Source organism: Bos javanicus, chromosome 8 (genome assembly GCF_032452875.1).
Source record: "Bos javanicus breed banteng chromosome 8, ARS-OSU_banteng_1.0, whole genome shotgun sequence".
Classification (NCBI taxonomy): Eukaryota; Metazoa; Chordata; class Mammalia; order Artiodactyla; family Bovidae; genus Bos; species Bos javanicus.
This window is the reverse complement of record NC_083875.1, coordinates 44,916,699-44,942,542: the sequence shown is the minus strand read 5'-3', so window position 1 is coordinate 44,942,542 and position 25,844 is coordinate 44,916,699. Positions and strand designations below refer to the sequence as shown.

Sequence of the window (25,844 nt, the reverse complement as noted above, 5' to 3'; positions counted from 1 at the left end):
TCTTCCTCCTGGAAAGAGAAATTCATACTTGGGGCAGGGTAGTAGACGAGGGGGAACCAGCTTACATTCACGGAGGAAATTCTTCCAAACCCGCAAGGAACACGATTCTTTTGAAACCTGAGCCCTGCGCAGGACCGCAAGAGCTGCAGGGTCTCTAGAAATTCGCTTTTTCTGGCGGGAGTATTTCTTGATGGACATCTTCGTTTTGTTTGCCTCCCTCCCTGAAACCGAACACAGTGAAACCTTCCTGGTAGCAAAGTCCTTTCAGATTTTTTTTTTTTTTTAACTTCTTTCTATTCTAAAGAAAGGGAATAGAAGTTTGTAGAAGAGTTAGAAGTTTGTACAGAGTTTTCAAAACTGCAAATATCCAGGATCCGAATGCTTCGTTTGATATTTACCTTTTCTCTGGGCTCTAGTTTTTAAATTTCTATTTTTAAATTGCCTTTTATTTTTCCTGAATAAACTTTGACCACTATATTTAAGATTCACCTCATATCATCCTTCAGTTTATTTGGGAGAAAAATCAATGCTTTAGAAAGATGGAAAATAAATGGAGAATATATAATTAGATGACTTCCAATTATTTTTTATTTATAGATTTCATAAATACTAAATTCCACATTTTAAAAGCCAGGATTTTTTCAACTTCAAATATTCGCAAGTTTTACAAACCATTTTGAAAATAGATTTGTTTCTTATGTCCATAATGAATATGGATTATAAAACTAAATTGTTTCATTGAGAGGAAAGAACTAAGTTTTTTAAAAAGTTCTAAATTCCACTTGGAAGGCGAAATAACATAAAATAAACTATGTCGTGTAGTGATTCAGCACTTTATTTAGTCTGTACAGTTAGGTTTAATTTTAACACTGTTCCACGGAAGATGGCACATCAGACACACTGATAGGAAATAAATCCTCTGAAATTAAAATTCTACTCATTACACATCAATTTCAGGAAGACATAAAGGGCACAAGCATTCTGCACTGGACTTGGGAATAATACTTGCAGTTCCTAGGGAGTGAAGACGGGGGAAACATGTAGTGCATTGGACGATTTACTTTCTGCTTTTAACACCAGAACAAAACGCCCCACTCACGTTCATAGTTCCTCTGGAAATGTGCAAATCGGAAAAGCCTTGGAAATCAGGACTGGAGGCTGCAAAAGAAATGGCGAGGTGACGCTGACGCCATGCGAACCGAAATTTGTGGTTGCCCGGCTGCAGGATTCTGATACACACAAGCCTACTCCCGGCTGTGCAAAGTGAAGTGCGCCATGGCGAGGACAGGACGACCTCGGATGGCTCCGCCCTCCGGGTTGGCTCCCAGTCCGCCTCACTGAGTCAGCTCCCGGACAGGTGTGGGTGCTATTCGAAAGGCCGGCGAGGTCCCCTCTCCGCCCGAAAGGGCGACCAGCGACGTCAGCCTAGAGCCCTCTGCTCCGGACTGACACCCCAGCAGCGCCGCGGTGGCGGACAGGTGACGGCCCAGCAGAGCGCCCTTGCTGGGAGCGCAGCCGCTGGTACAATTCTGATGCTGCTGCTTCAAAATTGTCCGGGCAGCGGATGCAGCGGCGGCGGCAGCGGATACGTGGAGCAAGGGGGCAGCGGCCTGAGGATGCAACAGGCACGACGAACGCTGCAGCAGGTGGCAGTAACCCCACGGGGTCGAGGGCAGACTCTGCGCGGCGCCTGCACCCGCTCCCGAGACCCCTTGCATGATACTCTCGATGCTGAAGGAGGTGCATCCGCCAGCTGACCGCGACGCCGGCCCCTTGCTCTCTTCCCAAGGCTGGGAGTCTAACGTGGGCTGCAGCGCCGGAAGGGCGCCGGGGGTCCCCAGATCCGCGCCTTGCTCTTTCCTGGGAACCTCAGCGTAGGCGGGGGCGGAGAGCAGCAGGTAGCGGAGGGGGTGAGGATGAAGCAGCGCGCACGGGCGGCTCCCGGGGGTGGAGGCGGGATAGGCCCCAGTGACAGGCTGTGGCGGGGCCGCGGGCCCGAGCAGCATGCCCGGGTAGGGGCCGTGCAGGGCAGCGGGCGGGGGGAAAGGATGGTGCAGGTGGTCTCCGGGAGGTGGGTGATGGCGCTTGAAGCGCTTCCTGCGCCGAAGGAAGCTGCCGTTGTCGAACATGTCCTGGGAGGCGGGGTCCAGGCTCCAGTAGTTGCCCTTGCCGGGGTGTCCTGGCTCGCGGGGGATCTTGACGAAGCAGTCATTGAGGGAGAGGTTGTGGCGGATGCTATTCTGCCAGGCGGGGAACTTGCGGCGGTAATAAGGGAAGCGGCCACTGATGAAGGCACAGATGCCGCTGAGCGTGAGGCGCTTGTGCGGGCTCTGCAGAATGGCCATGGTGATGAGCGCGATGTAAGAGTAGGGGGGCTTCGCCGGCTGCGGGGCGTCCCGAGAGGCTGCTGCAGACCCCGTCGAAACCCCGAACTTGGGGCAAAATTCGGAAGAGTTGCTTGGGCCGCCGCTGCTCTCGGTGCCCTCTCCGGGAAGCGCGCCAGCGCCCCTCCGCGCCTCCTGCGGCTGCGGCTCGTGCAGAGGCTCTGGGAACCGCTGACTTCCCTCGGGTTCCTCATCTTCCTCCTCCTCTTCATCTTCCCCTTCCCCCAGGATATCGATCTCACCGTCTTCCCCATCGGAGCCCCGGAGACGGCGCGGAGGTGTGGGGCGAAGGCGCTCAGCTCTAGGCAAGTTCATGGAGGAGCAGGTTCTGCAGATGCCGGGGAGGCAGCGGCCGCTCCACCTGGCTCCGGGCTGGAAGCCTGTGTTGAGTGTTCCAAGAAGCGGAGGCGCTCGAGGTCCCCCTTGTAGATAGTGGTCTTTTACTTCTGCCGATTTGTCCTTTCCCACACCGTCCGGCAAAGATGCACTTTGCCTTTTATTGAAGTTTCTGGGTCCTTGTGTGATGGACTCTGCCGCCCCTCTTCAGAGCCTTTCTCACCCTACTTCAGAGCGCCCTTCCCTCCTCCCAACGCAGTACAGTGATGAGGGTCCTTTGAGCATTACCCGACACAAGAGCCTTCAGCCTCCTCCTCCTTGCACCCACCCGCCAACATGGAAGGTGCTTCACTCAAGATCAGCCGGCCAATCGGGCCGGGAGTTGCATAGACTCTGTTAACGCGCTTTGAAAACCTCTCAAATGAAAAAGCAGGGGCGGGGGGGTGTAGGAAAATATGTACCCAACAATCTAAGGCCACATCCATATTCAAACCTGTCCCTTGAAGGATTAAAAATAAGCGGGAGAAGACACTGAAATGTATACGGTGTTTAACTGTAAAAGAATGTGTAACAATAAATGTTTTTGTTTCATGGTTAGTCACCCATTTTCATTGGTGGGTTCTGTCCTCCATAAGAGCTGAAATAAGGAATTGAAATATTTTTAATGTTCTAACCACACTCCCCAGCTCAAGAGTGAAGTGTGAGAGTGTTGCCTTGTCCCTACTACCTCCTATCTCAGCTTCCCAAAATGTTCTCCATGACTCCAGTTTTCAGAAGACTGAAATATCCTGCCATGAAGCTGTGGAAGTTATCGCTGGAGAGAAAGCAGAAGGGCTAGACAGAAGTCCCCTTCCAGCAGTGATTCTCAACTTCTTTGAACATTTAACCTCAGTATGAAATATATTTTATACCATGATCTTGCATACAGACTTATACAACTGTGGTAAGTTTCATAAAACAGGTGATCATTGATTTGTTTTTAATGGCCATGACCAACTAAATTGTACCAACTAACTAGTACAAACCCAGTTGGAAATATCTTTTACCAAAATGGCTTGACAATTTCAAAGGATACACCCAGTCTGAGACTCAGTCTTTCTCTTCTTTAAAACAAGAACCAACATTAAGCACTTTTTACTGTAATAATAAATGATAATCTTGAAACTTAAATGAGGCAAAAGAGGGCAGCAGTTTTGGTGTCTTTAACTAAATCACCAGGTCATCATTTCCTACTCACACTGGAGAAACGAGATGACAGAGATGCTCTGTTTCAGTCACTTGCCATCCCTGGGAGTAACATGATTTTTAGATTGGCATCATTTAAATCATCCCAGAGAATAAAGTAGCAGTGCTCAGTGCAACTAAATTTAATGTGCATTATGGTAAAATACCAAGCAATAGTATATATTCATAATTTAATACCCCCCTCACCTTCAAAAATTTGAGGTGGCATCTAATAAAAATGCAGAATGAAAATATGCCACTGTTACTGATAGATAGTAAATCTTCTATTAGAATTTGAAAAATGACGATTTTCAGCGAGAAATCAGAAGTCGGCTAATATAACCAAAAATAGCTTAAAGGAGTTAGTTTCTTTAGGATAAAATTTTGAAAACAGCTTTCTTACTAGTCTTTTTAAAGTTTTATCCTCTAAGTCTTCTCAGTTGTATGCAGTCTAAACTAGAACAAATAACAGAAGTTTTCAAGCTAACAGATTTGTGCTTGAATCCCAAATTAACCAATTACTACGTGTGTGACCTACTCAGCTAAGCTTCAGGAGGGCTGGGACAGGTGTCTTATTCAACCTTTGATTCCCTGATGCCTCCCCCTCAGCCCCCTGCAGGTAAGGCACTTTTCTCCATCAGCACAGGAATCCGATTACCTGGGAAAGGGAGCATTGTTAGTTTTCCTAGAGTCAACTTCTATGGGGATTGGGGTTATTTAAAAATGAAAGGAGAAAAGTAAGGACACCCTTAAAAAAAAAAAAAAAAAAAAAACTATCCCCACTGATGAAAGTATGTTAAAGGGGGCACTGGGAAACGAGAAAGAGCTCCCAATGGCCAGAACCAGGACAATCTGAGCAACAAAATAAAGTAGCACAAGCTTGTTAACCAAAGTATAAAAAATAGATTGAGTAAAGTAATACATGGGCAGAAGGAAGAAAGAATGTGTGCATGTTCAATTGTGTCTGATTCTTTGTGACCCTATGGACTGTAGTCTGCCAGGCTCCTCTGTCCATGGGATTTTCCAGGCAAGAGTACTAGAGTAGGTTGCCATTTCCTCCTCCAGGGGATCTTCCTAACCCAGGGACTGAACCTATGTCTCTGGTGTCTCCTGCATTGCAGGCAAATTCTTTATCTAGTACACATGAGTAAAAGCGCAAATCTCCCTTGCAGAAAAAATTCCAGATAAACTATGTAGATATTCCACCCTTTAGGAGATGGGGCATAACCCCCCCCCCCCCCCCCCCGCCGCCAATCTTTTACTGTAGGCAGTGCACAATGACTTCCTGTCAAACAGAACCTCATGAAGTGGGGGTGGGGTGGGGAGAGAATAAGTTACCTTGGAGAAACCTAACAGAGGTTTCACCCAGGTGTTAGGTAAAAATGTCAACATCAACAATCACAAATCACACTGATAGTATGTACCCTTGATATCAGGTAACAGTAACTGTAATGTGGTATCCTGAGTAAGATCCTGGAACAGAAAAAGGACATTAAGTACAAACTGCTGCTGCTAAGTCGCTTCAGGCGTGTCCGACTCTGTGTGACCCCATAGATGGCAGCCCATCAGGCTCCCCCGTCCCTGGGATTCTCCAGGCAAGAACACTGGAGTGGGTTGCCATTGCCTTCTCCGAATACACTATCTAGGTTTGTCATAGTTATACTTCCAAGGAGCGTGAATCTTATAATTTTGTGGCTGCAGTCACCATCTGCATTGATTTTGGAGACCAAGAAAATGAAATTTGTCAGTTTCCACATTTCCCCCATCTATTTGCCATGAAGTGGTGCAACCTGAAGCCATGATATTCATTTTTGAAAGTTGAGTTTTAAGCCAGCTTTTTCACTCTCCTCTTTCACCTTCATCAAGAGGCTCTTTAGTTCCTCTTCACTTTCTGCCATTAAACTGCTGAGGTTGTTGATATTTCTCCTGGCAATCTTGATTCCAGCTTGTGATTTACCCAGCCTGGCATTTTGCATGATTTACTCTGCATGTAAGTTAAATATGCAGGGTGACAATATACAGCATTAACGTACTCCATTCCCAATTTTGAACTAGTCCGCTGCGCCATGCCCAACAGGCAAAGGCTTTAGCAGAAGCAGTTTTTTTTTTGGAATTCTCTTGCTTTTTCTAGGATCCAGTGGTTGGCAATTTGATCTCTGGTTCCTCTGCCTTTTCTAAATCTAGCTTGTATATCTTGTACCACAACTTTTTATCCATTATTCTGTCAGCAGATATTTGGTTCCTTCCATATCCTGGCTATTGTATATGGTGTGTTCCTGAAAGGCAGGCACACCACACCCACAAGGCCACACAAGGAAGCTCCTAAGTACAAACTAAGGATATCCAAATAAACTATCACTTCAGTTCAGTCGCTCGGGTGTGTCTGACTCTGCGATCCCATGACTGCAGCATGCCAGGCTTCCCTGTCCATCACCAACTCCTGGAGCTTGCTCAAACTCATGGCTATCAAGTAAGTGATACCATCCAACCATCTCATCCTCTGTCATTCTCTTCTCCTCCTGCCTTCAAATTTCCCAGCGTCAGGATCTTTTCCAATGAGTCAGTTCTTCACATCAAGTGACCAAAGTATTGGAGTGTCAGCTTCAGCATCAGTCCTTCCAATGAACATTCAGGACTGATTTCTTTTAGGATGGACTGGTTGGATCTCTTTGCAATCCAAGGGACTCTTAAGAATCTTCCCCAGCACTACAGTTCAAAAGCATCAATTCTTTGTTGCTCAGCTTTCTTTATAGTCCAACTCTCACATCCATACATGACTACTGGAAAAAAAATGAGTTTGACTAGACCAACTTTTGCTGGTAAAGTAATGTCTCTGCTTTTTAATATGCTGTCTAGGTTAGTCATAGCTTTTCTTCCAAGGAGCGTCTTTTAATTTCATGGCTGCAGTCACCATCTGCAGTGATTTTGGAGCCCCCCAAAATAAAGTCTCTGTTTCCACTGTTCCCCCATCTATTTGCCATGATCTTAGTTTTTTGCATGTTGAATTTTAAGCCAACTTTTTCACTCTCCTCTTTCACTTTCATCCAGAGGCTCTTTAGTTCCTCTTCACTTTCTGACATGGGGTGGTGTCATCTGCATATCCGAGGTTATTGATATTTCTTCCAGCAATCTTGATTACAGCTTCTGCTTCATCCAGCCTGGAATTTCGCAGGATGTACTCTGCATATAAGTTAAATAAGCAGGGGTGACAATATACAGCCTTGACCTACTCCTTTCCCAATTTGGAACCAATCTGTTGTTCCATGTCCAGTTCTAACTGTTGCTTGTTGCCCTACATACAGATTTATCAGGAGGCAGGTAAGGTGGTCTGGTATTCCCTTCTCTTTAAGAAATTTCCACAGTTTCTTGTGATCTACACAAAGGCTTTGGTATAATCAATAAAGCAGAAGTAGATGCTTTTTCTGGAATTCTCTTGCTTTTTCTATGTGCCATCAGATGTTGGCAATCTGATCTCTGATTCCTCTGCCTTTTCTAAATCCAGCTTGTACATCTGGAAGTTCACGGCTCACATACTGTTGAAGTCTGGCTTGGAGAATTGTGAGCATTACTTTGCTAGCATGTGAGATGAATGTAATTGTGTGGTAGTCTGAACATTCTTTGGCATTGCCTTTCTTTGGGATTGGAATGAAAACACCTTTTCCAGTCCTGTGGCCACTGCTGAGTTTTCCAAATTTGCTGGCATATCGAGTGCACCACTTTCACAGCATCACCTTTTAGAATTTGAAATAGGTCATCTGGAATTCCATTACCTCCACTATCTTTGTTCATAGTGATGCTTCCTAAGGCCCACTTGATTTCACATTCCAGGATGTCTGGCTCTAGGTGAGTGATCACACCATCCTGGTTATCTGGGTCATGAAGATTTTTTTGTATAGTTCTGTGTATTTTTGCCACCTCTTCTTAATATCTTCTGCTTCTGTTAGGTCCATACAATTTCTGTCCTTTAGTGTGCCCATCTTTGCATGAAATGTTCCCTTGGTATCTCTAATCTTCTTGAAGAGATCTCTAGTCTTTCCCATTCTATTATTTTCCTCAATTTCTTTGCATTGATCACTGAGGAAGGCTTTCTTATCTCTCCTTGCCATTCTTTGGAACTCTGCATTCAAATGGGTCTTTCCTTTTCTCCTTTGCCTTTAGCTTCTCTTCTTTTCTCAGCTATTTCTAAGGCTTCTTCAGACAATCATTTTTCCTTTTTGCATTTTTCGTGGTGATGGTCTTGATCATTGCTTCCTGTACAATGTCACGAACCTCTGTCCATAGTTCTTCAGGCACTCTATCAGATCTAATCCCTTGAGTCTGTCACTTCCACTGTATAGACATAAAGGACTTGATTTAGGTCATACCTAAATGGTCTAGTGGTTTTCCCTACTTTCTTCAATTTAAGTTTGAACTTGGCAATAAGGAGTTCATGATCTGAGCCATAGTCAGCATCTGGTCTTATTTTTGCTGACTGTATAGAGCCTCTCCATCTGTGGCTGCAAAGAATATAATTAATCTGATTTCGGTATTGACCATCTGGTGATGTCCATGTGTAGAGTCTTCTCTTGTGTTGCTGAGAGTTTGCTATGACCAGTGTGTTCTCTTGGCAAAACTCTGTTAACCTTTGCCCGCTTCATTTTGTACTCCAAGGCCAAATTTGCCTGTTACTCCAGGTATCTCTGGACTTCCTACTTTTGCATTCCAGTCCCCTATAATGAAAAGGACATCTTTTTTGGGTGTTAGTTTTAGAAGGTCTTGTAGGTCTTCACAGAACTGTTCAAATTCAGCTTCTTCAGCATTACTGGTTGGAGCATAGACGGATTACTGCGATATTGAATGGTTAGCCTTGGAAACGAACAGAGATCATTCTGTCATTTTTTTTTTTGGACTCTGGTTAATAATAATGTAACAATATTGGTTCACTAATTGTAAGAAATGTACCATACTACTGCCAGCTGTTAACTGTGTGAGTATAAGGGGTGGGGGGTAGATATGGGCATTCCCTTCTACTCTTTGCTCTGCTCAATTTTTCTGTAAATCTAAAGTTGTTCAGAAAATTATAGTTTATTAAAAAAGTAAACATGAGGAAAGGGGACTAGCAGCCAAAAAATAGAAACTCAAATGTCCATCAACTGATGAGTAGAACAAAATGTGGTCTATAGAATTTTATTCAGCAATAAAAAGAAACAAAATGTTGATCCATGCTACAACATGGATGAACCTTGAAAACATTATGGTAAGTGAAAGGAGTCTGAATGGGCAAACCTATTGGGACAGAAAGTAGATGAGTGGTTGCTGGGAAATAGGGGCAGGGGAAATGGAGAGTAACTGCTAACAGATACAGAGTCTGAGAGCTATGAAAATGTTCTGGAACTAGATGGTTGTAATGGTTTCTCCTTTACCTGGGGATATACTAAAGCCAAGAATTGTATACTTCAAAGGGTAAGTTTTCTGTGAATTATATCTAAATAAAATTGATGTACAAAATAATGTTGTTTAGTTGTTCAGTTGTGTCAGTGGCTCTTTGTGACCCAGTGGATTGTAGCCCGCCAGATTCCTCTGTCCACGGGATTTCTCAGGCAATCCCACTAGAGTGGGGAAGCCATTTCCTCCTTCGGGGATCTTCTTAACCCAGAGACTGAACCCATGTCTCCTGCATTGCGGATTCACTTCTTTCAATATCACCTCCATGTCTCCTCCACAGGTGGATTCTTTACCACTGAACCACCTAGGAAGCCTATACAAAATACATCAATGTAAAAAATAAAGAGCTGTATCAATGAAAGGAAAATAACTGAGTTCTTTGGAAACAGAAATCAAGTTTATTATGGCAAGTAATTCTTGAAGGGAAAAAAAAAACATGGGCGAGGTGACTCTTTGTCCCATCCGATTCTTTAGTGTTGCCTCACTTTGTGCTCATGAAACACTGCAACATTTAACACGGGACCCATTGCATAGTGGCAGATTACTTCTTTCCTAACACTGAATAGGCTTTTTTCTTAACACTGAATAGGCTTTTTTCCTGAACAAATCTATCAGGGCTTCACAAACACCATCCATCCTACTTTGAAAAACCAACCTTTCTAAACTACAATACAGAAAAGACAGATATCTAATTTCTCTCTATTTCACTATGAAAATTAAAGGCAATTTGGTTATTGAAAGTTACGGTTGATTCTAATATTAGGACATTCTGAGAAAAAACAAATCTTGTCCTCCTTTCTCATCACAGTAGGCCAAGCTGCTAGACATTCAAAGACAGAATTCACTTCTTTCAACATCACCTCCACATTGTATGGCATTCCTAGAACTGGGAAAGGCCTTTCAAAGAAATCTAAAAGTACAGGTTTCCACCTATACTACCAATCCAAAGGAGATATTTATTCAATTTGTAGCCAGCAACCAAGCCCACAGATGTTTAAAAGCCTTTTAGCTTTATTTTGCTGGTAATTCCCTTCAAACTTCATAATCTAGGAATTAGAGACCCTTTCAATCCCTGGTCTTCCCTCACCTCTGGAATGACTCTTCCTCCAGCTATCTTAAATTCAGTACCCATGTTCTTGCCCTTTCACTAAAAGCTGGAAAAGGCCTAGGAAAGAACCATTTGTTTTAAGAAGTTGTGCAGAACCTTGAATATTTATCAAATCTTGCTGGAAAAGGAGAATTCACATTTACTGAAACTCTATATTCAGAGTGCTTTAAATATAATCCCTGGAACAATTCAGAGAGATTTGCATTTTATCTTCATTTTATGAATAAGGGAGCAAGGGCTCCGAGAGATTTGGTAATTTATCCTATATTACTCAGTAAACTATAAAGTTACAAATGAGCTATGCCTAAATCATGATTATCATTACCCTGAAATCATAATACCCTGAACATTTTCTATGGGTAGCAGAATAGCGGCCCATGTTATTAATTTGTTAGTTAGATTTCCATTATAAAAATAAAACCTCTTGAAGATATAGACTGACGGCTCCAAAGCCCTCTGAAGCACAGGTTAAACTGGTAATGTCTCTGATGAATGAAAAATTTCACTTTGGGAAAAATAAGAACAAAGAACAGAACAATGTATTTAAAATAACATATAAATAACATAAAAATACAGTAAAAAAAAATTAAATTAAAACAGATGTCAGTCCATCCAGAAAGGCAAAGGTTAAAATGTGTTAGGTAGGTTTGGAAAAATGGGTACTTTCATATACACCTGTATCACAGCAGAAAGGTATAGCCAGTTGGGAAGGCAATTTATCTATCAGTATCTATTAAGAACTTTAAATGTGCGTATCCTGGAAGCCAGTGATTCCACTCTTACGCATCTCTTCTAGAGAAACACTGTCACATAAAAACAAAGAGGCACACATAATGTTCACTGCGGCACTGTTTTCAATGTCAAAAACAGGAAACAATTAGTTCATTTACCACAGCAATCAACCACATCACTTGTCCAGCTCAAAACCCATCAGCCACTTCCCAGGGCTTTCAGAATAATCCAAATGTTTTCCTCTTTACACCAAATCTTTTTCGCAGAAGCAAAAGGCCTGGCCCTGGGTTTCAACTCCAATCCCATCCCATACCTATCTCATACCTGGCTTTCTAACCTTTCACCACCCTCAACTTCTTCATGGTTTTCCAGCATGCTACACTGGTTCCCACATAAAGGCTGTCTCTACTACTTGCTCCCTCTGTGTAGAAACTGCTCCCTGACTTTGCATGAATGACTCCTTTTAACTCTATTCTCAACTTAAAAGCCACCTCTGGCAACCTGGATGAATCTTGAGGGTACTATGCTAAGTGAAATAAGTTACAGAAAGACAAACACTGTAGGATTTCACTCATATGTGGAATATAAAAAAGACATAATAAGTAAACGAGCGAAACAAACCAAACAAAATGAACACATGGATGCAAACAGCAGAGCAATGGTTACCAGAGGCGAAGGGGATCAGCTGTATGGGGAAGGATGGAAATCAAATTTCTGGTGGTGAGCACACTGCAGTGTATACAGAAGTGAAAATACAATGTATGCACGAACCTAATACAATGTGAAAGGCGAATTTCACCTCAATTTAAGAAATAATTTTTTTAAAAAATATGACAATTCTCCCGAATTATACTATAGAAATGCAATCCCAGTTAAAATCCTACCAGGCTTCTTGAAGAAACTGACAAGTTAATGACAAAATTTATATTGAAAACAAAAATATCTAAAATAGCTATAACAACTCTGAAAAAAAAAAAAAAAAAAGAACAAGCTTAGATTATTTACACTACCTAATTTCACAATTTCAGTTCAGTTGCTCAGTCGTGTCTGACTCTTTGCGACCCCATGAATCACAGCACCACCAGGCCTCCCTGTCCAACTCCCGGAGTTTACCCAAACTGATGTCCATCGAGTCGGTGATGCCATCCAGCTATATCATCCTCTGTCCTCCCCTTCTACTCCTGCCCCCAATCCCTCCCAGCATCAAGGTCTTTTCCAATGAGTCAATTCTTCGCATGAGGTGGCCTAAGTACTGGAGTTTCAGCTTCAGCATTAGTCCTTCCAATGAGCACCCAGGACTGATCTCCTTTAGGATGGACTGGTTGGACCTCCTTGCAGTCCAAGGGACTCTCAAGAGTCTTCTCCAACACCACAATTCAAAAGCATCAATTCTTCAGTGCTCAGCTTTCTTCAAAGTCCAACTCTCACATCCATACATGACTACTGGAAAAACCATACCTTGACTAGATGGACCTTTGTTGGCAAAGTAATATCTCTGCTTTTGAATATGCTATCTAGGTTGGTCATAACTTTCCTTCCAAGGAGTAAGCATCTTTTAATTTCATGGCTGCAATCACCATCTACAGTGATTTTGGAGCCCCAAAAATAAAGTCTGACACTGTTTCCCCATCTACTTCCCATGAAGTGATGGGACCAGATGCCATGATCTTCGTTTTCTGAATGTTGAGCTTTAAGCCATTTTTTTCACTCTCCTCTTTCACCTTCATCAAGAAGTTTTTTAGTTCCTCTTCACTTTCTGCCATAAGGGTGGTGTCATCTGCATATCTGAGGTTATTCATATTTCTCCTGGCAATCTTGATTCCAGCTTGTGCTTCTTCCAGCCCAGCATTTCTCATGATGTACTCTTCTGCTGCTGCTGCTGCTGCTGCTGCTAAGTCGCTTCAGTCGTGTCCGACTCTGTGCGACCCCATAGATGGCAGCCCACCAGGCTCCCCTGTCCCTGGGATTCTCCAGGCAAGAACACTGGAGTGGGTTGCCATTTCCTTCTCCAATGTATGAAAGTGAAAAGTGGAAGTGAAGTCGCCCAGTCGTGTCCGACTCCTAGTGACCCCATGGACTGCAGCCTACCAGGCTCCTCCGTCCATGGGATTTGCCAGGCAAGAGTACTGGAGTGGGTTGCCAATAAGCAGGGTGACAATATACAGCCTTGATGTGCTCCTTTTCCTATTTGGAACCAGTCTGTTGTTCTATGTCCAGTTCTAACTGTTGCTTCTTGACCTGCATACAGGTTTCTCAAGAGGCAGGTCAGGTAGTCTGGTATTCCCATCTCTTTTAGAATTTTCCACAGTTTATTGTGATGCACAGAGTGAAAGGCTTTGGCATAGTCAATAAAGCAGAAATAGACTTACTCTAAGGCTAAAGTTACCAGGACAGTGTACCATAAAAAAAAAAAAAAAAAAAGACAATGATTCAAGCTGTTTGAAATATATTCTCAATAAAATAACATACCTTCTTTTTCTCATATTTTCTAACAAGCTTAATAATTTTTTTAATTTTTATTCTTCAGCATTTCAGAACATCATTCTGATTTAAAAATTTTTTTTATTTATTTATTTTTGGCTATGCTGGGTCTTCATTTATGTATGCAGGCTTTCTCTAGTTGCAGTGAGTTGGGGTGGCTTATTGTGGTGGCTTCTCTTGTTGCGAAGCACAGGCTCTTAGAGCCCACAGGCTTCAGCAGTGGCATATGGGCTCAGTAGCTATGGTGCATGGGCCCAGCTGCCCATGGCATGTAGAATCTTCCTAGACCAGGAACTGAACCCAGGTTCCCTGCATGGGCAGGCAGATTCCTAACCACTGGAGCACCATGGAAGTCTCATTGTGATTTTTAAAATTTATTTTTAATTAGAACATAATTGCTTTACATTTTGAGAACTTCATTGTACGTTTCCTGAACCTTCATGTCATATATGGTAGTAGTTATGGAATAACTCAGTTTCATCTTCTTTCTCCTTTGAATGTTTCCTAAAATGTTTCTCTTTGTTCCTCCTCTCAATGAATTTGTTAATTCATAACATGTTTGAACTCAAGTATTAACTTAAATAAATTCTACATCCCTTTGGTGTAATGGGGAAAAAAAAGACAATGAATCAAAATAATGTCCACGGAAACACACACACACACACACGTACACACAGGTGATTTTTAGCAAAGGTGCAAAAAGCTTATTCAAAGGGGAAAAGAGTTTTCAAGACATAACAATAGAATAATTAACTTGAGATGGATTGTGGTACTACACGTGAAGAGCTAAAATTATTAAGTTCCTAAAAGAAAACATAGGAAAGATCTTTGTGATCCTAAGATTATCAAAAAGTTCTGAAACAGGTACGCATATGCTCAGTCATTTTGACAGTCTTCTAATATTTAACAACCATTAACTCTTCTTTAAATCTCATCTCATGCCTTTCTCTTACTATCTGAATATAGTTATGCTGACCTGGCCTTCAGAAGGAATAGGAGAAAAGTAATCCAATATATACTTACTTACACACCTACTATTTATATAAAGACTGTTAAATTATCAGAAGTTTTCTGTAATTATATTTAAAGTACCCTGTCACTTTTTAGTTTACATTGAAAAATAAAGAAGTTCAAAAAACCCAAGATGGATTTAATACCAGCAGTAAAATCAACTCTAAAATTAAAAGTTCTATAATTGAAATCTTTGAAATATATTTCAAAGTGAATGGCTGAATTTCCATTACAGTGACTACCAGTAAGGCTTAGAATCTGACTCTAAGAATAAGAGAGAGTCTCAAATAATTTCTTTGACTCAGAAATTACAAGTAATTTCTTACAAGTCTCTACCATAATAAAGCTCTTATTTCCCTTAATAAAACAGTGACATATTTGTTTTTAAAAATTTTTGCTATTATCAATAAAATTACATCCAAGCAATCAGCTGAAGTTCTAAGGGAAAATGATAATGTTGAAAAAAGTTTTACCATTAAAAAAATTATTTTTAATTGGAGGATGATTGCATTACAGTATTGTGTTGGTTTCTGGCATATATCAACATGATACCACTATTATTATTAAAATTTTCATGGATGAGAATTTCAGCATATGTAAACTCCAAAATAAGTTTGCAAATCATCTGTCTACAAAAAAACAGTCATAGGAAATTACATTTTATTGAATGAATGCCAAGGGTTTTATATTACTGATTTACTGTATTTATGTGACTCTATAAAATAAATACTATTTTAAAGGATACACTGTAATTCATAAGAAAAGTAATGCAAAAAATAGATGCTTGAAGTACATCCAACAAGAAACTTATTCTCACTTTTATCATCCAGTCCTTTTGGCGATACTTCTAGTGTTATGGACAAACTTGATCTTCTTGGAAATGTGTTGTCCATCGCTTTTCTGTTTCAGTCACAGTAGCTATAAATAGTTGTTTAAGAATATCCTTATCTAAATTCCTGCCTGTAAACAGAACAAAATATGGTATGATTATATTATGCTTATTAAAATGACACAGTTTACATATCAAGTCTAGACCATTAAATGCTTGATAATCTTGAGAAATTTATGAAAACAATAGTAATTAGTGAGTCCTTCCTTAACTTTCTAATTAAGTCCCTGAAAACCAAGCTGACATTTGGATTAACCACTTTTCTAAAAATATTTGAGCTTCCCTGGTGGCTCAGAGGGTAAAGCGTTTGCCTGCAATGCAGGTAGACCTGGGTTCAATCCTGAAGAGTAAAGGGCAGGACTTCTCTGATGATCCACTGGTTAAGAATCCGCCTGCCAATGCAGGGCACACAGATTTAATCCTCCTTCACAAGATCCCACATGCTGCAAAGCAACTAAGCCTACAAGTCACAACTACTGAGCCAGTGCTCTACAGTCTGTGAGCCACAGTGACTGAAGCCCACTCGTCTAGAGCCCATATTCCAAAACAAGAAAAGCCACCACAGTGAGAAGTCCACGCACCACAACTACAGAGCAGCCCCTACTTGCCACAACTAGAGAAAGACCACATGCAGCAACAAAGACTCAGTGCAATCAAAAATAAATAAGTAAATCAGCTCTGCTTTCTACTAAAAAAAAAAGCAAAGGAATTAATAAGTTCTTATGATGATATCACATAATTAGCACAAATACGTTAACCACAAGCTTATCTGAATTTACAAAAGAAGTTAAGATTGGCTAACACTGCTTAGGTAGTGCATTATATCCCTCTCTCCATTTTTTAAAAAAATATTTATTTGTTCATTTATTTGGCTGTACTAGGTCTTAGTTGTGGCGTGCAGGAACTCTTAGCTGTGGCACATGGGATCTAGTTTTCTGATTACAGTTTGAGAGTGCAGAGTCTTAACCACTGGACCACTAGGGAAGTCCCTAATTTTTTTTTTTTTTTTGCTTTAGAAATTTAACTGTCTATAAGGGAAAACTATTTGAAAAAAAAAAAAGATATGTATGTACATATATATATATACACACACACACATTACTTTGCTGAATTACTTTGTCGTATGCCTAAAAATAACACAACATTGTACATCAACTACATTTCAATTAAAAAAAGTTAACTGTTACTTACCAATAAGGACCAATCGGTTTGTTCTCTCACTGTCGTCTTCCCAGTTCACTGGTGTCTCCTCCAGATCATATAGCTCATGGACACCCTGGACAATCACTTGTTGCGGTTTGTCTTTGATTGACACTAGCCCCTGCTCAGAGGAGAACAGCCAATCAGCCACAGTTTGAATTTAAAAGCAGAAATTGAGCACCAATGTTAATGCATTAATTATCCCTATTTCTTTTTAAAATACATAATCATAAAGAACATATTGTTAAAATTCCTTAATTCCAGTTATTTGTGCATTAAAGTTTCCTAAGGCCTCCAATTTTTAAAACATGTTTCCACATAATTTTTTTTAAAAACCCCTATTTCTACTGATAAAGTTAATATATGTATTAAGATGTGTATTCAGTGTTATCACAATGAAAAACTGAAACAACTAAATGATAAAACATGTTAGGTATCAAATTCTACCTATTATTCTACTTTTAAGGACTTTATACTTATTTCCATTTTAGTAGGAAAATTTGAGACATTAAAGGATTTTGATGATAATATGTTTTTGAATGAGTTGCATTAAATGAAGTAGATAATGATGAAATAAAGGAAAAGAAAAACTATTGTTACTTATCTGAATAAAATCCACTTTATATTGATTTGTAGAAATAAAGAGCAAATTATCTAATAAACTGGCTCCTATGGGAATGATACAATTTCTCTGAAATAATATTTATTAGTTATACATATTTATTATAAAATAATACAATACTGAAAAATAATAAGAGACAAACCACTGTCATTACCACCTCACAATTCCTGTGTATTTTTGGTAACATTCATGTATTTTAGGTGTATGTTCTTCCAGTTTCCTTTATTTGTGCCGTTTCGTTTTCTACTTTTTATTTTTATTATTATTTTTTTTTCATTTTCTACTTTTTAAAGTTGAGTTTCAATACGTAAGAATAAACATTTTGAAAATAATTACCTAAGCATTAATCTTATATAAAGTCTTTGAAGTATCAGCTGTTACTAGAGTTCACATTTTAAACATACTGATTATTACAAGACTAATACTTTGTAAGAGCAAAGAGAAGGAACTCTATGAAGAGAAAGGCTGTGTTGTCTCAGATGCCCCAGTGTTGCTGTGATGAGAGGAAGGCCAAAAGGAGAACCAAAGAAAGGAAGAACCAGAGAAAATGTCACATATCTAAGAACAAGATCTAAACTGGGATGGTGCAGAATGAGCCACTGAACTCTCTACAGAGTGGTATATATGACTGCTTAATTCTAGGTAACCACCCTATACTCACTAGGGATAAAAGCAGTTACAGAATGAAATATGATCTTTCAATTAGGATCATAGAATGCAGATGGGGACAGAATCACGGAGAAGCAGCAGACCTGGCTTAGTTCCTCTGCGTGGGAATGATCTGGGAGTACACTGGGATTCACCTGTGTTCCTTTGCAGTGCCAAACCCAGGTAGAGCCTGCACAGGAGGTAAAGAAATCTAAATACTTTCCCTGTCACTCTAGTGACCCCAGGAAGTTGGCTGCTAACCAGAGAATCTAGTTACTAACAGTAATGATAATAAATAGCATTAATAAAACCCTAAGCACATTTCTGAAAACAGAAGACTGCTCATTGGTTAAGCACACAGCCTAGAACCCACAGCTCCCTGGAAAAAACACCTGTGTGACATAATAAAGTCAGATAAACATGAATGGATTTCCAAACATAGAGCAAGAATTCTTTTAGTCCTTCATAACTTTGTTGCACAGTATATCAGATGTTTAGTGTCTGCTAAATGCACCACGAAGCATAAGGTTCGGCTGTGGCAAGCTTTCCTCTGTTAATGAAGCTCTCTCAGAAACAGTAACACAAGAAAACATTCCATTTTCTCTGACTGACCACAAGTTGTATGCCAAAGGGAGGGAAATTTCAACAAGTCAAGCTCATTAGCCAGATAACTGCTCAGAGCGCCTGGAGTAGAGAGCAAGAGGGGATGTTCCAAGGCATGCAGCCTGTTTAGCTCAGCACCCGGTGAAGCTGTGCAAATAAACCATGCTCTTACGCAACTATGCAATGACTTTCAAGGCTTCTTTTCAGAAATGGAAATAAGGAAAAATGAAAACACACAAAGGTTATTTGAACTAAACCTAGCGCTTGTGTTTTTGACTAACTATGGGGCTCTTTTGTAGCAGCCAAGACAGTGACTTTACCCGAAAGTATGAAACCGTAAACTGTGTACCACACCTTCAGTCGTATGACCTCCATGCAGGCGTCATCCCTGTTCCTCACATTCTTTTCCCACAGAAGATTCTGTATCAAGTGACATATTTTAATAAGATCAACCACTGCTCAGAAGAACAGCTACATGGAAAAACAATTGATAAATCATTAATAAGTTAAAAGTGCATTCACCTGAATATAAACATTTAGACTTTCTTCCTCTGCATTTCCTGGTACTTCAAATGTGACTGTAATAATACTCTGTAAATCAAGAGACAGTCAATAATGATTTTTTAAATACTAATGTCAATCTATTTTTTTTTTTAAATCACAAGTTTCAAGATGAAAAGTAAGGAAACATTCATGGACATATGTGTTGCCTTAACAATTGTATTAGGTATAACTTTTTCACCATAATTGTTGATTTCTGATATCAGCAACTCCACGTTCTATATTCTGTAGCTAGTCAATGGTTTAGTATTTACACAGAGAAACTCTTATGAAAAGATACTCATTGTTTAATGCATTCTTTACAAGATTCTCAGCACTACAGGGAAGGTTAATATAAAGAGTGTATCAGCTATGCACTAAATAAGGCACTTTTGTCTGAGTCATTTTATTTCATCTCATCATTTACTCATGACAACAAACTGTGGATTAAAGAGAATGATTTCCATTTTATAAATTGGGAAGGATGAGGCTCAGAAAAAATAAACTACCCAGAGCCAGGAATAAAACTCAAATGCAAAGGTTCTCTGGGAAATATAAACACAAATTGAAAGATTCAGTTTATCTCTGACTGAACATGTTCCAAAAGAAGAAGAGTTCCAAGAGATGAGAATGAGTTTTAGAAGGTTGACATTAACATTTATAGAATGTTAACTTTGAGATTTATTTTTTCTCCTGATCTTGATAAATCTCTCACTGACCACTCTAAGCAATCAGAAGCTTAAGATTTCCTCTAACTGAGCACATAATTAAAATCCAAACCTCCATTTGCCACAGTAACCCAAAATTCTAAAATTAATGATAAAAATACACAAGAACTAAGCATAACACAACAAAAGCACAAACCCCATCTTGGAGAATAAGATGCTCAAGCCAAGCTTTAAAACAGACAGAAAGAATACACCAATATACAGCATTGCATAACTGCCTAGAAACACATATCTTAACATTACAAATCACACCTAAAAATCCATACAGAAATGTACAGCAAATCATAAAGCATATCAAAATACACAGCAAAAGATTGCCAAATGAAACATAATTTGTTAATTTCAAAAGACAGCAGTAATTTAACCTTTAAAAATGCTTAATATGCATCTTATTCAAGTTGGATAACTTGGATTTTAATGTTGGGAATGTCTCAATATAGGACTCAATACTGTATCAGGAATGATTTTTGCTTTTGGCAAGTTAGAGATATGATGGTATTTCTAAAGAATACAATTAACTCCAATGTGAAATTTCTAAAAAAGGTTTTAAAAACTATGACAATGCATCATGGGACTTGAGGGAGAGAGACATTTTAGAACCAGATGTTTTTCTGTACCAATAAACTCTTCTCATATTAGACAAATCCTAAGAAGATGAGGTGGCTCAGTGGTAAAGAATCCACCTGTCAATACAGGTTCAATCCCTGGCTCATGAAGATTCCCTGGAGAAGCAAACAGCAATTCACTCCAGTATTCTTGCCTGGAAAGAATACTGGACAGAGGAGCCTGGTGGGCTACAGTTCATGGGTCGCAAAAGAGTCAGATAGACATAGCAATTAAACAACAATAAAGAAGATGAAACCCATAAATGTGCAGTGCAGAAGATGAGGGTCACAACTCAAGAGTTCACCCCTGGCTCTATTAATAAGTATACATAGATTGACACCTGGGTTTTCTCATCTACCTTTCCCTGTTCAAACCCAGTTCCTCTTTATCAGAATGAACAAGAAATCCATGAAAAACGAATGCATTAAACATCATTCAGGGATAAAACTTTAATGACATACATAATATGTTCTAGGTATTACCCATTTCAGACTTTTTCCAGTTTATTTTGAATCTAAAATTAACTCTCCTTTTCCTGTACACAGAAAGAAGGAGAAAACTGAAGCAGTAATTCAGAAGACTAAAGCAAAATAAGGTACTGTCCCTAAAATAAAATATAGGAATAACTCTTAAATATTAGGATTTTGGTCTGTTTGTTCTTTAACCTACTGGGTTATCTCCCTCAGTTTCCCACTCTCTTGCAAACAATATCTAACATGTAGTAACACGCTGAAACTCTAGTACTTTGGCCACCTCATGCGAAGAGTTGACTCATTGGAAAAGACCCTGATGCTGGGAGGGATCGGGGGCAGGAGGAGAAGGGAACAACAGAGGATGAGATGGCTGAATGGCATCACTGACTCGATGGACGTGAGCTTGAGTGAACTCCGGGAGATGGTGATGGACAGGGAGGCCTGGTGTGCTGCGATTCATGGGGTCGCAAAGAGTCGGACACGACTGAGCGACTGAACTGACTGAACTGACTGAACATGTGGTAACTTCCGTATCTTTTTTATCTGGAAAACTAAGCCCCCTAATGTGCTTAAATGCAAAACCTCTCTCTCCACTTTCTACTCCTCTAGCTTCTTTCCTGTGACTCCTCTGCTGTGATATCCTGCCACCAGCCACACAGCTAAACATTTGGTGTTTTGATCCAAATCTATCTGCCTTCTAGATTTCCCTATTTCTATTATTAGTAATAGGTCCCTTTTGTCCATTTAGGCTTGTTTCCCATCACTACTGTCTTTCTGTACTGCTCACCATCGGTTAGTAAGGCTATCCAAGCAAGCCAACCTGTTTCACAGTACTCACTGTCTACCATTTCTGTTCTCCCTGTAAATAACAGAGATCAGGCCCTCATCACAGGGTATTTGGACTTCTGCAGTATCTTCCTGCTTGGTCTCCTGACTCCACACTCCAATCTAGCTTACTGGACACTGTCCAATAGTACAGAATGAATTCTCTTTGCCTAGCAAATCAAAGCCTAATTAATACCTTAGCTCAAATTCTAATACCAAGCATTCATCAGGACTTCTGCTCTTCTGGAGCACTGTTACTTTCCCACTTTTAAAGATCTGGACTGCTCTTTTCCTTATATCTTCCAGTCCAAAAGGAAAAAAAAAAAACACACAAAAACCAAAAAGCCTCCTAGTTTAAGGTTTCTTGTTGGCGTATAAATCAGAATAGCAGTTATAACTCTGGAAGAAGAAGGGTTAACGACTGGGAAGGGGCAGAAAGAAATTCTCTTAACACTTTTGGAAATCTTTATCTTGATCTCAGTAAGAATTACAGAAATATCTGTTCGTGTGTACATACAAATACACATGCACAAATACAAATAAAGATGCATTGACTTGCAAACTAAAAACATGTATGCTTTACTATACGTTAAAAAAAACAAAACAAAGATCTGTCTTTCATGAAGCCTCAGATCCACTAAATCAAATGAGACTGTTCATGTTACTGAATCTCACAGTCCTTGGTCTGCAATATTATATTATACTTTGCCCTATGTTGATATACCTAAAGTAGGAAAGTACATCAGAATCTTCTGTAGAGCTTTTTAAAAAAAGAAAGAAGGACAAAGATTGGGCTATCCCATTTCTTGATTATAAACTATACTACAAAGCTACAGTAAGCTCTACGGAACTGGTACAAAAAGAGACACATAGATCAAGGGAATAGAACAGAGAGCCCAGAAATAAATTCACACTCATACGGCCAATCAATTTACAACAAAGGAGGCAAGAATATACAACATGGAAAAGATAGTCTCTTCAGTAAATGGCAATGGAAAAACAGAGCAGCTACAGGCAAAAGAATAAAACTAGCCCACTTTCTTATAACACAAACTTGAAATGGATAGAAGATTAAATTTAAGAGCTGAAACCAAAAAACTCCTAAAGGAAAACAGAGGCACTATACTCTTTGACATAAGTCTTGGCAATATTTTTTTGGATCTATTTCCTTAGACAAAAGCAACCAAAACAAAAATAAAGAATGGAACTACATCGAACTAAAATATTTTTGCACAGCAAAAGAAACCTTCAATAAAATGAAAAGGCAATTTGCAATTGATTTGTCTAATACATGATTAATATCCAAAATACATAAAGAATCATACAACTCAGTATCACAAAAAACCCAAACAATCTGATTCAAAAATGAGCAGAAGACCTGAACAGACATTTTTGCAAGGAAGACACAAACACAGATGGCCAACAGACATGTGAAAAGATGCTCAACATTACTAAGCATCAGGGAAAAGCAAATCAATCACAATAAGATATGACCTCACATCTTTCAGAATGGCTATTCTCAAAAAGACAACAAATAATAAGTGTTCGTGAAGATGTGGGGAAAACAGAACTCTCATGCACACTATTGGCAGAAATGAAAATTAGCACAGCCACTAGGGAAAACAGTAATGAAGCTTCTTCAAAAAAATAGGACTACCATTTGTTGCTGTTCAGTAGCCCAGTCATGTCCAACACTTCCACTTCTAAGAAAATGAAAACAGTAATTCAAAAAGATATATGCCCCCTAATGTTCATTGAAATATTATATATTTACAATAGCTAAGATATGGAAACAGAAGTGTGCACCAAGAAATGAATGCATAAAGATGTGGTGTGTGTGGGTGTGTGTGTGTGTACACATGCACATATGTATGTGTATACACACAACAGAATACTACAAAACTATAAAAAGACTGAAATGTTGCCATTTGTGACAGTACGGATGGGCCTACAAGTATTATGTTAAGTAAAATAAATCACACAGAAAAAGATAAATACCATGAATTCACTTATATGTAGAAACCCAAAAAGCAAAACAAACAAACATGCATAACAAAACAGAAGCAGACTCATAGATAACAGAGAACAGACTGCTACTGCTAAGTCACTTCAGTCATGTCCGACTCTGTGAGACCCCAGAGACGGCAGCCCACGGGGCAGCCACCAGGCTCCCCCGTCCCTGGGATTCTCCAGGGAAGAACACTGGAGTGGGCTGCCATTTCCTTCTCCAATGCATGAAAGTGAAAAGTGAAAGGGAAGTTACTTAGTCATGTCCGACTCTTAGCGACCCCATGGACTGCAGCCTACCAGGCTCCTCCATCCATGGGATTTTCCAGGCAAGAGTACTGGAGTGGGGTGCCACTGCCTCCTCCGGAGAACAGACTGGTGGTTGCCAAAGGGAAGGGTCGGGGGATAGGCAAAACAGGTGAAGAGGACTAAAAGATAAGAACTTTCAGTTGTAAAATAAGTGAGTCATGAATATTCTATTAAGAAAAGTTTCTCAGAGAAAAATGACACAAATGTGGTAGTATAGCTCCCCATAAATATGAGCCAAAGTGGAGACAGGTAAGTATGCTGTTATCATGGCCCTATTAAAATTGATTCAAAAAATTAGTGACAATCTCAAGCAAAAGGAGAGAATGCAAGACGCACTACTCACTCACAGGCCCCCTTCTCACGGTGTTTAAATGGAAGAAAGAAGTTATCCTAGCTCCACCATACACAAGTTGCTTTCAAAAAAGGTGGGTACAGTGAAAATACATTTTGTTTCTAGCATCTTTCCTGCCTTTCCAAAGTCAGTTTTTATTTAAATAAGCCATGGATGTCTATTCCAGACTTTTCCTTAATCAGTTAGTTAAATATACTTGAAAATAGGCTGCATAAAGAAACTCTAGGCCACTTTTATATAGTAATTCTCATCAAAAGAACTAATCAAAATATGTTGACTGACATGTAGAATGGAGAAGCCAGAAAGCATGATTTTAAGATTTTAAATAACTCTGGTTTGATGAATTCTTATTACTTATTAAGAAGCTAGATATAGATAACCTCAAGAACATTTAAATTATGAAAACTATCAAAACAGTTTAAAAATGCTTTTTAAAAAAAGTTCTAATAATTCTAAACAGAACAAGGTAGTTAAAGATGATTTAAAAAAAATTTTTTTTTTTTACCTGATCAAGATGAGGTTGTGTTGTTGGCACATGTTGAAGTTTTTTCTGCAAACTAAGAATAACTGATTATAAATTCAGAGCTAAACATATTTCTCATTTTACCTTATACATTACTTAGAGACACAAAGCAAAATAAGAGAGAACTTCCACAGCTAAATCTGTTACATAGTTCCAATTTTACATGCTGTTTACATATTCTAATAGACAAATGCTAGTAGACTGCTTACAAACCTCTCATAAAAATGTACATTCATTGACATACATACATATACACACAATATAGAGAAAAACTAATCTTAACTATTTTGTGTGGTTAAATAGGTTTCTTATTTCCAAAAGACCTAATATAGGCCTAGGAAAATATATCTAAACATTTTACAACTGCTGAACATTTCATCTACTCTCCCCTTGAAAATAATGCTTGAACCTAAAGAAAATTAGAAGAGTAAGTTTTTTCCGTATCAATGTTTTCCCTTGAATGTATCTACTTTAAAAAAATTAACAGTATCCATAAGTGTAAGCCTTCTATTCAGTCAGTTACCAGTGGCTGAGAGAATACTAAAAGACTCCTAAAAATACATTGTTCTGATATAAAAGGAGCTAAAGATCAATATGCTATAACAAATTACAACCCTAACAACTGCAGCATACCTTCAGAGACTGATGGGGGTAGGTTGGAAGGAGGAAAAGGACTTAAAACCTTGCAGATGGTTTGCCTTGGAGAACAGTGAGGGGTAAATTAGTAACACCAAGTTTAGGAAAGAGAAAAGGCTTGTAGGAACTGTTGAAGGGAATGAGTCTCCTTGGGGGGTCTCAGTAGGGACAGTGTCAAATTAA

The 25,844-nt window shown here is 39.5% G+C and overlaps 2 protein-coding genes across 9 annotated transcripts in view; both read right to left on the bottom strand.

Annotated features, from left to right (window-relative positions):
• Window positions 1–1,308: 1,308 nt before the first annotated feature.
• LOC133252665 (forkhead box protein D4-like 1) lies at window positions 1,309–3,792 on the bottom strand. Of its 2 annotated transcripts, XM_061425478.1 has the most exons (2): window positions 1,622–3,791; window positions 1,338–1,556 (listed from the first exon to the last, which is right to left on the bottom strand). In XM_061425478.1, exons 1-2 carry the CDS (start codon window positions 2,697–2,699, stop codon window positions 1,426–1,428), a joined length of 1,209 nt encoding a protein of 402 aa, XP_061281462.1. In that variant the 5' UTR covers window positions 2,700–3,791; the 3' UTR covers window positions 1,338–1,425. The 2 variants fall into 2 exon arrangements, with proteins under 2 accessions (XP_061281461.1, XP_061281462.1); XM_061425477.1 differs by having other exon boundaries at window positions 1,309–3,792.
• Window positions 3,793–7,983: 4,191 nt separating this feature from the next.
• LOC133252664 (zinc-regulated GTPase metalloprotein activator 1B) overlaps window positions 7,984–25,844 on the bottom strand; it is a 53,379-nt gene continuing 35,518 nt past the window's right edge. For 3 of the 7 annotated variants that reach the window (XM_061425470.1, XM_061425475.1, XM_061425476.1), the window contains 5 exons: window positions 25,008–25,059; window positions 19,185–19,253; window positions 19,017–19,082; window positions 16,781–16,910; window positions 15,344–15,660 (listed from right to left, as the gene is read on the bottom strand). In XM_061425470.1, coding sequence (XP_061281454.1) covers window positions 15,554–15,660; window positions 16,781–16,910; window positions 19,017–19,082; window positions 19,185–19,253; window positions 25,008–25,059 — 424 coding nt within the window. In that variant the 3' untranslated portion in view covers window positions 15,344–15,553. Of the gene's footprint in view, window positions 9,682–9,743; window positions 11,280–15,343; window positions 15,661–16,780; window positions 16,911–18,982; window positions 19,083–19,184; window positions 19,254–25,007; window positions 25,060–25,844 lie in introns of those variants that run through there. The other 4 variants (XM_061425471.1, XM_061425472.1, XR_009738039.1 and 1 more) reach the window with 4 other exon arrangements.

Bases quoted from the DNA above. Each gene is read 5' to 3' on its own strand.
- LOC133252665 (XM_061425477.1), bottom strand. From the start codon at position 2,699: ATGAACTTGCCTAGAGCTGAGCGCCTTCGCCCCACACCTCCGCGCCGT.